Source organism: Balaenoptera musculus, chromosome 13, assembly GCF_009873245.2.
Source record: "Balaenoptera musculus isolate JJ_BM4_2016_0621 chromosome 13, mBalMus1.pri.v3, whole genome shotgun sequence".
NCBI lineage: Eukaryota > Metazoa > Chordata > Mammalia > Artiodactyla > Balaenopteridae > Balaenoptera > Balaenoptera musculus.
The window spans coordinates 20,336,478-20,353,458 of NC_045797.1; the positions used below are offsets into that span (position 1 = coordinate 20,336,478).

Genomic DNA, 16,981 nt, shown 5'->3' on the forward strand with positions numbered 1-16,981 from the left:
TGACTAACAAAATTTTAAAACTTTTATTTGAGCTGCCTGGGAAGAGAATGTCCTCTTTTTTGCTAACTATAGTCTAGAAGCATGTAATCTTGAGAATATATTGCAGCTACCTTGAGATTTTGAGAAAAGGGCCTACAGAGAAGAGTGTCCTTAGTGAGGAAAAAGAGATAGAAACCTGGTCCTTGTCACATGTTTGTACCTTGATCAAGCTTTGCCTGAAACTACCTGCCTCTGGACTTTTAGTTTGGTGAGCCAATATATTCCCTTTTGGAAAGGCCAACTTGAGTTGGGTTTCTGTTATTTAAAATGGAAAACATCCTAATTATTATGTTTTCCTTCCAGGTGAGACCATAGCAATATGCACAATTTTCACAACATGTACTGCACTCTTTCTTAAAGTCTCCCCCACTACCAGCCTATAAAGTTGCGAAGGCAGGAGTTGAGTCTTATTTACCTTTGAAGTCATATATCTTGGCACAATGTCTTATACATAGTAGGCATCCAATAAGTATCTCTTGAAAGGATAACTGAATAAATAAATAAATTCCAAATAAACCAGCTGAAGTTAATGCCATGACAGCTCTGATGTAAAACAAACATGTGCTAAGAACCTGGACAGTAACGTCTACCTTTATAATCAGAGACAAGGATATTTTATACCTTGATTATGTGCAGCAGAAATTAACAAAATATTGTAAATCAACTATACTTCAATAAATTTTTTTTTAAAAAAGAGCCACATCAGAGTTGCAGGACAAAACAGCAGACTACTGAGAAATAATGTTACTGGGGACTCACTAAGACCATTCAATGCTAATGTCACAAAAATCACAGGTAATATTAAACTCACCCACCAACAATGGGGCAGAAGCATTAGATTTGTCCCCTGGTAGTCTCGAAGATAATTTGAATTTTCTGAGAAGTTGACTAAATGGTTGTGTTGTCTCATTTTGTTATTGACTTTCTAGGGAGAAATTCTGAGATAATCGGAAACATCATTATTCCAGGACTCAGCCTGAGTACAGAAAAAAGTGATTATTTCCTCTGACACACACATGGCTAGGTGAGTTTGTGTGTAATGACATCACCAACGCTAAGAATTGGACAATATACTCTGATTGCATTCATTCAGAGTTTAGGGGAATAAATATTGCTCTTCTTGATCACTGATTGAAATGCAGGAGTCCTTTCAAAGCGTGAAGTGTCACATCTCCATCTAACACACTGATAATGTCAACTGATTGCAGGATACACCAGGTGTCTGTAGGGAATCACTCACCAGCAACTTCAACAATACAAGTGATTATAATTCAGTAGTTTTTAATGATGTCTGATGTGCAAATGATTCCTTTAGCTTCGCTCAGGAACATCAAATTGCCACTTTGGCGATAACTCAGCTTTGAACTATATGTTACTCGCTGTTCCATCACTATCCTCCTGAATTCAAAATAACTACAGTAGCAAAAACCTTCAGCAGTCATACGAATCCTTAATATAACATATTCAAAAGAGAGCTCAACATTAAAACACACACAAATACTTGCAAAATAGAGCAAGTAGCTTAATATGAGCAGCTAGAATATCTATGTGTTATATGAAAAGATGGACTCCTTAGCAGGCATATAAACTTAAGTTTGCAAATGTAATTTTAAGGTAGCAGAATGCAAAAACCTACACACTGCCAAATCACACAACCTCTGCAGAATTCCCAGTTCTTTACTCATTTTCAGAGGGTGAATGACTTTTGCTCAAGATTACTCAATTTGCCAACAATTACCTAGAGGGTGCAGGGCAGAAAATGAAGACGGGCATTTTAGGAGAATAAATGGACTCTCCTTCATCTACTCAGTGAATTATTGATGGAAAAACATGAAAATAAGATTCTGATAAGACGGCAATTCCCTCCATATTCCTGTAAGTTACTCAGAAACGAGAAAAATCAATATCTGCAAAGAACGGCAATAAAGTTTTGGCATACGGCCTAAAAGATGAAAAGTAAAATATTATCTGAAAGGCTTAAAGGTAAAATACCTATGCAGTGGTTAACACGGCAGGAAGCTACAGGACTCCTTATACTGTGTTAATCAATGTTCCGACCCCAAATCAAGTCACTGCTTTATTATCGTTAGAAAGCACCTGCCACTCTTTTTCTCATCTATGTTCTATCATCCATTTGGTAAAGAAACTCATTTTTATTTGGAAGAAGTCTTGATAAAAGTATAGATGATAATTTCTAACCTGCTCCATCAAAATACATAAAGATATTTCCTTCATCTTGAGTTAAAAACAAATAAGTAGATGCTGGCAGACAACACTTGTTTATGAGAGGATGTGCTTCTATAGAAAAGAACAAAAATGCTAAGAAGAATTATATACCATGTTCATTTGCAAAGAATTGTTGACACATTGTCTTTTTTAGGGGATTGGAACAATAGTCCCATCGTATGAAACCCTGACTGACCTGAACCCAAGTATGACACATGCCACCTGAGTAGTTCAGCGATAGCACCAGAAGCTGCAGTTCCCCACTTGCTCCACAAGAGGACACCATTCCGCCACTGCTGTTCCCTGCAGAGGCTGCGCTTTCAGTAGAACAAATGTGTTATTCAGTCTACAATCATTTTTAATTTTACTACTGACAGTCTGACAGGACTACTTAATATTGCTGGGTTGACCTTTCCATATTTTGTGCTAAATCTTTTTTTTTTTTTTTTTTAACTTCTCAAACTGCTGTGTCGGGAAGAGGATATAATTGACTCCACATTAAGACAGGCTGCAGTGTGATATTATCAGCCGACAGCACTGGTCAAAACAGGTGGGTAGAGGCAGGATTGCAGGCAGCAACTGGTGCCATACATCACACTACAGGCCCCGATTGCACAAGCACCCTCCACGTGTGGGCCATTCGGGGAGAATATTTAGCCTTCATCACTCCTCAAGAGGGGCTTGAAATGGCCTTCCACGGCACAGAGAACATATAAGATAAGTTAATTTCCGTAAGTTCAGTCCTATTCTCCTGGTAAAGGAAGACTGTCCATCTGGGGAAAGATCTTTCTTAAAATGTTGCCTTTGAAGACTAAGCAGGCTGGAAGAGAAAGGTAACAAAACTTTTTCTCCAACACACTTGAGAACAAAGTCATCTGTAGCCTAAAAGATGCACATAATTCAGGCGGGGCTGCAGAAATAACAGCCAGCACTGCAGTTCTGGGATCTGACAATGGTGACAGAGCCGCCATTTACCAAACACTTACTTTGCACCAGACTCCGTGATGAATGCTTCATAAGGAATTCCCCCAGTTTAAACCTCCCCACAACTCTGAGGGCTGCACAATCATTAGCCCCCTACTAACAGATGAGGTGTCTGAGACCTAAGGAAGTTTCATTTTTTATTATTTTTTATACATATATTTTATTGAAGTATAGTTGATTTACAATGTTGTGTTAATTACCGCTGTACAGCAAAGTGACTCAGTTTTACGTATGTATAGATTAGCTTTTTTAAGGCTCTTTTCCAGTCTGGTTTATCATAGGTTTTTTGTTTGTTTGTTTGTTTGTTTGTTTTATTTATGGCTGTGTTGGGTCTTCGTTTCTGTGCGAGGGCTTTCTCTAGTTGTGGCAAGCGGGGGCCACTCTTCATCGCGGTGCGCGGGCCTCTCACTATCGTGGCCTCTCTTGTTGCGGAGCACAGGCTCCAGACGCGCAGGCTCAGTAATTGTGGCTCACGGGCCCAGTTGCTCCGCGGCATGTGGGATCCTCCCAGACCAGGGCTCGAACCCGTGTCCCCTGCATTGGCAGGCAGATTCTCAACCACTGTGCCACCAGGGAAGCCCCTATCATAGGTTATTGAATCTAGTTCTCTGTGCTCTACAGGAGGACCTTGTTGTTTATCCATTCTCTAGATAATAGCTTCCATCTGCTAACCCCAGCCTCCCATCCCATCCCTCCCCCGCCCCCCTCCCCTTTGGCTACCACCCCGTCTGTTCTCTATGCTGTGGAGGCTTTATGTGGTGGGTTAGGACAGGCTGGCAAGTGGACCCCAAACCAAGACTAGACCTAGGCTGTCTTACTCCAGTGGCCATAAGGTTATTCATAAAATTACACTGCCCCTCAGTATCCTGTGAAATAGGTAGTCTCTCCTCATACTGCTCTCCTCATCCAACTTGCAAGAGCCTTCCCGGGTTTCTGAGGCCTATTCTCTGAGAAAAGTCTGAGAGAAAAATTCCCAAGCAGGTTCTGCTTCGTGTCCCCTGGCTCCTCAGGAACCTGAACAAAAACCAAGAAGAGCTACACCTTCTTTGTGGATTATGACCATGCAACTCAGGCTGGGGATGTTGGCATTTGAGGCCTTTCATAATATTGCAGAGTTTATACAAAATTTTGGAAATCTTGGCTCCTTTATTGGGGCCAGCTCAGCTAAGACCCTGCCCAAGATTTTTTGACAGAGAACACTTGTGATTTTGGAAATTTCTTAATGAACCTCCATATTGGACAAATCTGATATGGAAGGTGAGGTAAGAGCAGGCTGCCATTATTCACTTCCTATCTCACCTGCCCCCTCATTGTTCATTTCATGGAAGAAGAAAATACGGGCATGGAATAGAGACCCTCAAGGCAGAAGCCACGTTCCTAAGCAACTGAGTTACATCATCAAAGGGTGGGTCCACCCAGGCTGCAACTAGATACCAGTGAGCAACTAGGAAAACAGAGAAAGGCCTAGCTGTCAAGGACTGGGAGGGTTGCACATGACCCAGGAAAATTTGTGACCAGGGCAAGTCTCCACTTCCATGAAGAAACAAAAGACTTAAAAGGAACCAAGGAATCCTGACAAGCAAGGCACATATCATGGAGTTCTAGGAGTTGGTGGGGCACATATGCACCCAGAGACCCAATCCAGGAATGTTAGATGCCAAGCTTGATGCAACAAGATTGATTCTAGCCATCAGTGCTGTGGACGAGGCTTCTTTTTATTGCCAGACTAAGGGAGGTTCAAAGTACATAATTCTACAAAAGGGCAACGCTGGAGCAGTTAACAAAATACAATGCAACATGGGATCCACATTAAGGTGGGCAGAGGTGGTCACATGGCCAGCTACCCAGAAGAGCTGGCCTGGCCTGAATTACCACAGGGACCAGCGCTGCTCTGAATCTCAAGACAAAGTCAAGGCAGGCACACCACGTGCGGCAGCCTCTGCAGCCTGAAAGATGCACTGTTTTGTACGCCAAGAACTAAGGGGAAATCCAAACTCTGTGTTTTGAGAGAAGGAAAACAATTCAAGTGAATCTTCTGTAACTTTGAAAGATGTATTATTGAATATAATTTTAGTAGTAGAAAAATTGGGGGCATACCACTTGGGTGAGTAACCAAGTGATCTGGTGAGCAGTGAAACATCTTTGGTCCAGTTCAGCGCCATGGTCAATATTGCTACCCACATAAAGCACATTTTGGTAAGTTCTACATACGTACAATTCTCAGATGAGATAAAAGTCTCATGACGTCTGCCATGTCCGCCAGGATGAGCAAGCGTGTTACAGCCGATAGCAGAGCCCGGGCAGCTCGCACCATGGTGCCACGCTTCACCGAGGAGCACGGGTCATCAGCGAACTCGGAAGAGGCAATGCGCATCGTCTCACCTGGAAGACAGACACGGAGACACATGTGGGTAGACAGGAGGCTCAGAGGCTGGCAGTCATAAAGATCTGTGGACGGGCCATCACAGCTCTCATTGCAAAACCACTATTACCAGGTGGTACCAGCTCCCTCAGTGCAGCAGAAACTTTCAAGTCAAACGCATAAGTGCACCCAGACAGGTGCTGTAGACAAAACCCAAGTGTAAAATTATGTGTTTAGCATCAATAAGGAAGATATTTAATTCAATTTGTCTAAGAATTGAGATGAATTTGCCTGACCTTATTCATTCTCACTCTGCACATCCCTTGGAACCAGTGGTATTCACTAGGCTAGTTGGTTTCTAACAGTTGAAGAGTAAAGTTAACTGCTCCAGAGAGGAATGAAACTTAAGACCTTGGCCTCATGAGCTCTGTACTCTTAATTGAGCTAATCAGACAATAACAGACTATAGAGTTGCCCCAGGTCTGTTCTTTTAATTCTCTGCTAGGAAGCTATTCTCTAATATAGAGAACATTTATGAGACAATTGAAGCGATTCAACAGATGTTTATTAAGCACATACTCATGTCAGATTCTCTTCCAGGCTCTGGAATTGCAAAGGTGACTAAGAATGCCCTGGCCCCAAGGAATTCACAATCTAATGAGGACACACGTTGTAAATACATACTTATAATAGTGATTACGTGCCATCATAGATATATGATTAAGAATGAAGGCAAAGAAGAGGAGGAAGTGATTTACTCATTTAGTGTGAGGCTGGAGGGAAGCTGTCAACATTGATAGCCTTTGAAAAACTAAAATGTGTTCACCAGGAAGACAAAGGTAGGAAGGAAACCCGAGGCAGCAGGAACACCACGAGACTCCAGAACTTGGAGCAGGGCGCTGAGTATGGGGAAATGCAATCACCTGGAAAGTCACAGCGAGTCAGGGGTGTGGGGAAGAGAGGCACCAGGGCCTGGAACACTGTGGAAGAGATCTGAACTGTGTCCTCAGCAGGGAGGGAAATGACTTAATAGATTTTAATTTTGGCCACATTATATAAAATAAACTGGAAGGGACAAGACTAGTGCAGAGAAAACAGGAAAACATGGTTATAATCTGAGGGAGCAGTAATGAGGACATGGACCAGGGAAATAGGAACGGGATACAGAGAGGAAGGGAGTATTAATGAGATCTGCATGAGAGAAACAACGGATTTGGGGACTGGTTAGGTATGGAAACCAGAGACGAGGTGGTGATGGTGAATATGGACCCAACACAATGGACAGGTACATATTTGTACCCCAGGAGAGGGAAACAAAGGGAGATCATTCACTACATGAGATGGGCCCCATGTTGATGGGGTGGATATCCACCCAGAGAACAGAGAACTAGGAACTAGAACTAGGAAAAAGTACAATGAAGCTTCACAGAGCAGAACATACACAGGGGTACAAATGCTTCAATGAACCAGAAGAGTAGAGTTAAGATGACCAATTAATTAAATTAGGGTGACACAAGTCATTCAATATTTATAAAATGATACTTCTCATCTATTCATCAAAACCGAGTTGATTTAAATAAAGTTAATTACATCACTGAAAGGCCATGCATCCTATAATTTATCCTAAGATACAAGGGAAAATAAAAAACTCTTCTCATCATTTTACAGGCAGATCAAAATATAATGTAATTCCCTCCATATTGTAGTTATTTAAACCCTCACAGTGATCCTTTTTATACTTAAGAAATGTGGGTGTGTAAGGAAATATATTGTGCTGTAGGATTTTTAAAAGAGGCTACCATCTATTACACAGCCAACCAGCTTAGTCTTTATGCCTAGGCACAAACAAGTGGCTTAATATATAACAACAGCATGGGAGAAGTTTAAATATTCATTATCATACTGGTGAATTTTCAAGATGTATGGCTCTAGAGGCCTAAATATACTTTAAGGTAGAGGCTGGCAGTTAGGAGATACATATTCAATCCCAGCGTTCCACCCTTGCCACAGGCTTGCATAAATCTCCTCTCTGCCCACTCCCTGTCCCCCAGAAAAAGACAGTAGCAGATATCTGAGTGGTGGGGAGAAGTCTACCTCATTCTTACTCTGTAGAGTGCAGCAAGAAAGAACATTACACACCAAGGTGAATCTAATGAAATATCGAGAGGGTCACCCTAGGTGAAGAATGGACACATCTGTATATGGTATTAATGGGTAAGTCAGCTGCTGTTGGAAGGGATCCACTTATTCAAGGAAGGGGGAGATTTATTCTGCAGGTGAACCAAGGGAGCTACGTGGTTGGTCCCAAATTTTCAGGTCACATTGGTATGAGTCATAGCTTGGGTAAGAATGGACCGTTCAGGCAGGGCTCTTAGAAAAAAAGGGCCCTAAGAGGACAGTCCAGTCACACCCACTTCCAGCTTGCGGAGAAACCGTGCCTAATCAAACTGATTTTCAAGATCAGATTTTCATATAGGGGGTCAGTATAATGGCACTTCATCCAGATGCTGACTATTTGGCCAGCAATACTGCCTCAAAGCCAGGGGATGGCACACAGCAGGACGGAGCTGTCAGGTGGAGCTTGGGGACCACACCAGGCACTCCTGGAAGACACTCAGGAGATGTCCGTGAGAAAGAGAATGAGACCCAGAGAGAGAGAGAGACAGAGACAGAGAGAGATCCACATTAGCAAATATGACTCTGCAAAAGGAAACGTCACACTAAATTCTGAGATTATCCTCAAATAAATAAAAGATGATTTAATCCAATTTAAATTAAAACTAAAAACTCACTTGAAGCAGATACAAATGATTTCATGTTTTTAAAGGAAAGGCACTCTGGAGTCGGCTATAACTTTAATGCGTTTTACATCCCTGTAGTTTTAGGATTACTAAAAGAAAAAGGAAATCTATATTACAAAATGATAAGAGAGTTTATCAGAATAAAATTAGCTATTTTTCCTGGGAACTGCTTTTTCTATAAGACTAAAATATTTAGCTAAGAAATAGCATGCATGTGTACGAGCAGGAAGAGAGCAATAAGGAGAGGACACCAGAGCTGCCCATTTCTTTTATATACACTCTTGTATTCAAGCTCATAAACTTGATTACAGACCTAAGCTCAGAGCAGGGTTTCTATGATAAAGCCTTTGATCCTCTCAAGCCACTACCACCTGCTGGAAAGAAGAAAAAAATAACATCTCCAAATAAGTGACTAAGGGGAAATAATACTAATTAATCTGTATACAGCGCTTCTGTATAAAGGTTTAGTTTGTAAGTATTGTTTTAAAAGTTTTACATATATTAACCCATGGATTAACAGAGAATATACATCTTTAACAAAGACCAAGGGTCACTCCTGACTCCTCCCAACCATTATTAAACTGTGAGATCAGCGATTATTCCACTTCTGTGTTTTAGTCCCCTCAACTATAAAATAGAGGTGGAAATAATAACAGCTACTTCGTAGGCTGTCATTAGAGTTAAAGATTAAAGATAATGCATTCAAAGCACCCAGCACAAGGCCTTGCCAGTAATGGGAGCTTACTCATTATTTACCATTAATACCACAGCTACCACTATCACTGCGATCCTCTCCAATACAACAAGAATAGTTGGTGAACTCCCAGATAAAGGTTTGGAAGTGCATTTTGTGGCTGACTTCACTGCTTGTGTACACAATAATTTAGAAGCAAGAAAACATCTGCCTGATAAAAACATATCACTTTAAGACAGAATATAACCCACCTCCCCAAAAAAATGGTGTTGGTGCTTGGTTTTCAAATTGGTGCTTGTTTTGGTTCTTATGCTACCCTGGAGGAATTGGAATCTTTGCAAGGACTTGATAAGTGTAGGAAGAGCCACATTCCATAAAATGGTGATTACTGTCTTGCTTAAATGCAGTAGAAGACCGCAGACTTGGAAACAGTAAACAGCAATGTGCTAAGTGTAAAAGAAAAATGGAGTGCAGAGGATCAATACTGAATCCGATGTCACTTGATATTTTAATAAAAATAAAGAGAAAAGAAATCGATAAACATGGTAACTTTAAATTTCATTGTGCAGTGGAAGTGTTTCTGAAATAACTGCACTGTATCAAACATATAATTAAACAAAACCTATTGTAAGTTACTTTATAAAGCAAGTAAGCACCCAATAAATTATCTTTGTTTATAAATCCAAAAGTTCAATAACCCTGTATGTGTAAGGCAAGTCTCTCTATAAAAAGCATGCTGTTGACTTTATACTCTTAAGTCAATAAATGTTTCTATTGATTAGTATCTTTATTCTTCTATAACCATGACTACAAATCAAAACCCACTGAAATGTCAGTAGACTGATATATAGTCCTTGGTAGTTGAAATGTGATTTTAAAAAATCTTTTAATGTGATGAGGAAAGAAAAACAATGCCATAAGTGGCATCCTGACTGAACAGCAGAGATAATATGATCATCAAAAATGCTATCATCTAATTCTGAATGAAAAAGGCAGGCTCACCATCTCAACATGCAAATAAAGAGGATGTTGGCTTCCTCTTGCTAATTAAGACACTGTGTTAAAAAAAAAAAAAGAAAAAAAGGGCAGAATAAGAAGGTAGTGGTGGGGTGGGGAGTTAATGTCTAAATTCCAGAATTTAAGAATATGTCAGAGGACATCACGAAGCCTAAATCTTAGCAGATGCAGAACGCAGGTGTGACCTCTGCCTCCTTAGGAAACCATTCCAATTTGAGAGACCTCTAATTGTTAAAATTTTTTCTTCAATTATTTTGGTCTTCCATGTGTTCTTCTGAACCACACATAAAAATCTAGTCCCCTTTTCAACTCGATACATCTTGAGAGAATTTTTTTAAATGTCCTTCAGGGAGAAGGAAAATGCCAAAACAAACACACATCACCCATTGCCTGAGAACTAATGCTGCATCCAGATTATGAAAATGACAACTCGCATAGAGAAATGAACAAACAACTCCCCCTAGTTTTCCAAATGTTAAATACCTACTAACTAGTCATTCAAGTTGGGATGATTAGTTTGTTTGTACACAAACTTTTAAGCAAATTTATAGTGTAAACATAAAAGGTGTTGCCAATTAGCTTTGGAGGGAAAAAACCTGGTTTCTGGCATGTTGTGAAGACAAATGATAAGACAGATAACAATTGATATCAAGTCACTATGACCTATTTCAGGATCTAAATTACTACCTATGTTTGAAAGATATCGAATGTGAGCTCATAGGTGGAGTCCAACTCCTTAATTTCAGAGGAGAAAAGCCAAGTATCAAAAACCTTATATGGCTCACTCAAGGTCACACAGCCAACTTAACGGCAGAGTTCAGAACAGAAGTTGGGTCTCTTGACTCTGAGTTTAAATTTGCTGCAATTTACTACTGTAGTATATTTCTTTGGAAACCTTCTGTTTTTGTATGGTTTCACAAATTCACAACTGACTGTCCCCAAGGTAGTCCACATAACTTAAGCCTTTTTATACCAGTTTGGATGTCTTGATACTATGCTTAGGTGCAAATATATTTGTAAGTTCCTATGGTATCTCATAATTGTCATTAGTACAACTAAATAATACTTGCACCATTGATTTCAATCAGCTTAGATATAAATACAAAGAAAAGCAAATAGGAAGTATAAAGAAAGAACATATAATTTGCATCTTAGAGGCTGCAGATGAATAAACTACACTTGAAATTGTTATACTGTAAAATAACAAGTCAACTTAACTTTTTCTAAAGTAGTCTTTGGCTAAACAAAGCACAGGAACAATTCCTTTTTATTTATTTATTTATTTATTTATTTATTTATTTATTTATTTATTTATTTATTTATTTTTGGCTGTGTTGGGTCTTCATTTCTGTGCGAGGGCTTTCTCTAGTTGCAGCAAGTGGGGGCCACTCTTCATTGCGGTGCCCAGGCCTCTCACTATCGTGGCCTCTTTTGTTGCGGAGCACAGGCTCCAGACGCGCAGGCTCAGTAGTTGTTGCTCACGGGCCTAGTTGCTCCGTGGCATGTGGGATCTTCCCAGACCAGGGCTCGAACCCGTGTCCCCTGCATTAGCAGGCAGATTCTCAACCACTGCGCCACCAGGAAAGCCCCAGGAACAATTCTTATATTGAGAAAAGTTGATTAAGGATAGAAAACTCTACTACACATTTCAAAATTAGAAACAAAAAAAAATGTTCCAAGTAATTGGTATCATGAACATGGTAAATGGTGCTATAAAATTACAGCTTAATTAAGCTATATTTTAAAATACCACATGGAGAAAACTGATTTTCTTCACTAGTTTGAGGGTGAAAAAACCATAATGATCAGATTCTAGGATTTAAATGGCACAGTTTATGCTTTATTTTCTGAACTGCCATTGATTTCCAAGTCATCACAGAGAAATGGCAGTTTCTTAAATGTGATTATAGCCATGAGTCTTCTTTACTGAACTGACTGGAGGCATCCATGTCACCATCATTCTGGCTCCTACATTAAGAGAGATCACAGAAGGACCACATCTAAATCAACATAAGGATATCAATTGTAATAAAATACAGTGAACAAAAATATATTTGTTTGGTGGGAGAATCTGGCAATAGGTAATGAACAAAATTGATTTAAGATAACTCAAAACCCTAAATTCAAAAAGACAAACTGCCAAAATGTGCTAATCAAAGCTTTCTTCAATTCTGTGATCAGTAGCTTGTCACAAGGGTCATGATGGATCTCAGACAGGCTTCTCTCCTTCCAACTCAAAAGTACATTCTTAAAATAAGTGAAGTAAGGTTATAACAAACATCAACCTTGAGAGGAAAACATGTCCCAACAGGGTGACATGCAGTCTTATGGGTGAGGGAAATTTGGAGGGTTAGAGAGTAACAGTCCTGTCTACACTGCCTTAAGTTTGTAGGGTTGACTGTATGATCATACCTATAAATGGGTGCAAAATATGTAAGGAGTTATATATCATTTCATTCATCCTTTTATTCATTCAGTAAGCATTTATTAAGCACCTGCTATGTGGTAGATACTTGTTAAGTTCTGGATATTCAAGATGAAGTCACGATTCCTGCCCTCTACTTACTAGCATCCTGATCTTTCTGAATGACTCACTAACAAGGATCATCTGAAGAACATCTGTAGAGGAACACCCACTGATCAGGCATTTGGAAATTCAAAAAGAGGAAGCTGCATTTTGGGGAGCTGGGACTCATGAGTATGTAGAGGATGCTTAGTCAGCTACCATAATAAGTAAGAGTGGCCAAAAAGTGTGTGTGTGTGTGTGTGTGTGTGTATCTATATCTCTATATCTATATCTGTATCTGTATCTAGAGAGAGAGATTAAGTTTTTCATTCTTTATCCCTGCAATGTATAGCTTTTAGCCATGATTCTGAGAGAAGCAGAGACCAGCCACACACTGCTGACCTCTCTTCTTCTCCAATTCCCTGCTAGATTTCTAAAGAACAAAGAGTGTGGATGAGAATGTCCCAGACAAATACACCCTTCATTATTAATTAGCTCCTCAGCCCCACATTGAGCAGATCTGGGTCCATAGAGAGATTTCAGGGCCCCTCTAACTTCTTAACATCAAACCCTAAATGAAAAGTGGGCCTGAGGGGTCTAGGACCCCTTTCCTGTGGACTAATTCAGTTTTCGACTAATATTTCCAAAGGAAACAGATGCCATCTGATCACACTAGTTTCATGAAATTAAAGAGAAGTATAGAAAGAGAGATGAAAGCATGAAGATTACAGAAAGTCAATGAATTTTAATGTTTTCTCTCCTTCCACTGGAAACGAGATCTACTACCACAGTCAAAATAATGTAGGGTATCCAGAATGTCAGGAAACATGACAAAACTATTTTTTTTTAATTTGCTAGTTAAAATTTCAAATAATATTATCAATATTTTTCTTAAACCTCTAGAACGTTGTTTCTTATAAAGTACATAAAAACTTAAAGCAAGGATCCAATTGTTATACTGAAAAAAAAAGTCAAATAAATGTGCTCTTTTCCCTGTATTCCCAGACTTTTTGGATACTGTTTTGATGAGGAGCCATTTTCAGATTCACTTGCCAGTCCACGGTCTTTCTGCCTTTGCAGGCTGCTCTCAAGCAAAGGGAGCCCCATTCTGTGTTCCTTAGTGGTTATTTCCTTCAGAGTTAGTGGAAAATGAGTGATAAATGACTTGAAAATTACACTGTATGTACTTGCCAGTGAATGTAGGCGCCCAGTTCCTTGGCAAATAGTTCTCACAACAAATTAATAAACTCACATTGGGAATATAATTTAATCTCCTAGGTAGGTCTGCCTATAGGGAGAGAATATTCTGGTCATGCTGACATTAGTATTTCACTCTGTATGACAGCATAATAAGGATTAATACACTAACATGGATTTTTGTTTTTAAGATTTAAATTTATTTATTTTTGGCTGCATTGGGTCTTCGTTGCTACGCGCGGGCTTTCTCTAGTTGTGCAGAGTGGGGGCTACTCTTGGTTGTGGTGCGCGGGCTTCTCATTGCGTAGCTTCTCTTGTTGTGGAGCACGGGCTCTAGGCACGCAGGCTTCAGTAGTTGTGGCACCCAGGCTCTAGAGCGCAGGCTCAGTAGTTGTGGCACATGGGCTTAGTTGTTCCGCGGCATGTGGGATCTTCCCAGACCAGGGATCAAACCACTGTCCCCTGCATTCGCAGGCAGATTCTTATCCACTGTGCCACCAGGGAAGTCCCCTAACATGGATTTTTAAAGCAAATACACATGGTTGTTTAATTCTTACTTCATTCACATACTATAAAGATGGAATGACTGACAAGCAATTGCCCTGGGGCACCGCTGGGAGGTGTCTGATTTGTGGTAAGTATGGGAACTGGTTTTGAACAACGAAGGGGAATTCATTTTCAATTCCTACTCTGAACAGCAAGTAGCTTTTCCTACAAAAAAAGAATTTGCAGAAAAAGTTGGGGAAGAAAATGTAGATGTCAAAAAACCTATTGATGTGGAGAACTTATTTAAGAGACAGAGAACGGAAGCACGACTGAGCAAACTTGGACTTAACAAGCAAAATTCTAAGCCACTGCCAGATGGTATTCAGGACCATGAAGTACGAAGCAGGCATCCTGGCACATTGGAGAGAGGACAATGGCAGCCGAGGCTGATTCAGTCCAAGCCCACACAGAGGTCACCATCTATTCACAGTAACCCAATGCTGTTACTTAGATGGAATAAAAGGCCTGTATGAATCCACTGTGCATCCTTTATAAGAGGCCCTATATAAACAAAGGTTAAGCAACTATATTTAATAATCACAGCAGATTGTGGGTTCAGTGATTTTTAATAGACCCATTCGTTACCTTCACACAATTCCAAGCTAAAGAACCTTGTCAGGTATAAATGCATGAGCACGCACACACATAAACGCCCACCAAGTGTGCCCTATTTAAATACTCCAGTCAAGGCTTCGGCACAAGGAGTTGGCAAAACCAGGAAATGCAACCATTTATAGAATTTAGCCTAAAGGCTTCTTCTGCTTCATGTGCTACACATTATAATTACATTTGAGAATCCCCAAATCTAATATTTTCAATAATCAACAGATGCAGCTAGAGAGCATGTCCAAAAATGGAAGCATTGCTAAAATCTATTCTGCCCGATTGTGTGGATCTCTTCAATGTTAATTAACGTTGCCTCCTCACTTCTACTTACTTTAGCTTATCTCCCTCTTCTCCAGAAACAAAGAACACATGCCTAAAGGATCTCAAGAACTCCTTCCATGTATACCATGATGCAAGAAGTAATAATAGCTATTTACAAAATACTATGTACCAGGCACAATGTTAAGCACTTTACATTTATGATCTCACAATGAGGTGAACAACATTACCTTCACTTAAAGATTAAAAAATTATGGCTTAGCTTAGAAAGGTTTATTAATTTGTCCAAGGTCAGCTTAACACTAGGAATTGAATCTAAGGCTAATGGACTTAAAAGTCTGTGATCTTAGTAACCTTGAAGCTCTAAGTCAAGGGTCTATTGATAAAAACAAACCTAAAACACAATCTGATGATGATGATGATAAATAATGAGATTAATAATTATAGCTAATCCTAACATAATGCTTATTTAGTGTCAGACGCTGTTCTAAGCACTGCATTTACTCATTTAATCTTCATTAAAATCCTACAAGATAGGTACTCTTCCCATTTTAAAGATGAGGAAACTGAATTACATAAAAATTAATTTGCCAAAGGCCAAAAAACTTTGGATAATGGAATAAGGCTTTTAGCCTAGAAAGTCTAGCTACAGTGTTTAGGATTTAACCACTTCAAGGACAATGCCAATGTCAAGCAAAACAATAAAAACCAATAAAAAAAATATGTTCTGGGTCTTCCCTGGTGGCACAGTGGTTAAGAATCCGCCTGCCAATGCAGGGGACACAGGTTCGATCCTTGGTCTGGGAAGATCCTACAGGCCATGGAGCAATGAAGCCCGTGCACCACAACTACTGAGCCCATACGCCACAACTACTGAAGCCTTCACACCCTAGAGCCTGCGTGCTGCAGCTACTGAGCCCATGTGCTGCAACTACTGAGCCCACGTGCTGCAACTACTGAAGCCCATGCACCTAGAGCCCATGCTCCACAAAAAGCCACCACAATGAGAAGCCTGTGCACCGCAGTGAAGAGTAGGCTCTGCTCGCCAGAACTAGAGAAAGCCCACGCGCAGCAACAAAAGAAAGCTGAAATGTAGCTGAAAAAAAGAAAGAAAGGGAAAAAAATATGTTCTTAACACCAATCACAGTCAGTGATAAATTATTTTGTGGCAATATTTTTTAAACTGATCTTTTAAATAAAATCTAGACAGTAAAGTGACGTCCTCATACACTCTAATTTTAAGGAGCTAGGCCAATACGTAAATAAAATCACGAGAGGATATATAAAATAGGAACTGCAATGGAAGAAGGTCCTTGTCTCTCTCTGTAAAATCAGACATCTGATATGCTTATCTTGATTCATAGATGTCCAACTAACAATGCTATTGTGTTGTGATCAGACTCAACTTCCTTTTTTTCCTAGAGACAACTTTAGAACCTTCCTTAACTTGAAAATAGAACTGTCCAAGAGTAAGCAAAAACATTGCAGTTTTCTTTTAGACTGTAGAGTGTAACACTATGCATTGTGATGCCCAATCAATGTTTCTGCATTAAGGCTGGAGACATATTTAAAGTGCTGCTGATTGTGCATGCAAAAATCACATATTGTTTTTTTCAAATGCAACCCACCTTACAGTAGAATGAGAAACCCATAATCATCTATGGAAATTAGTCTGCTTTCCACCTATTATGCATATGTATGCCAAATAATTCTAGACTAAAAGA

General features: G+C 39.8%; 1 protein-coding gene across 1 annotated transcript in view; it reads right to left on the minus strand.

Moving 5' to 3' along the window:
• CTNNA2 (catenin alpha 2) overlaps positions 1 to 16,981 on the minus strand; it is a 1,049,409-nt gene that overhangs the window by 799,195 nt on the left and 233,233 nt on the right. The window contains 1 exon segment of the mRNA XM_036873992.1: positions 5,465 to 5,631. Coding sequence (XP_036729887.1) covers positions 5,465 to 5,631 — 167 coding nt within the window.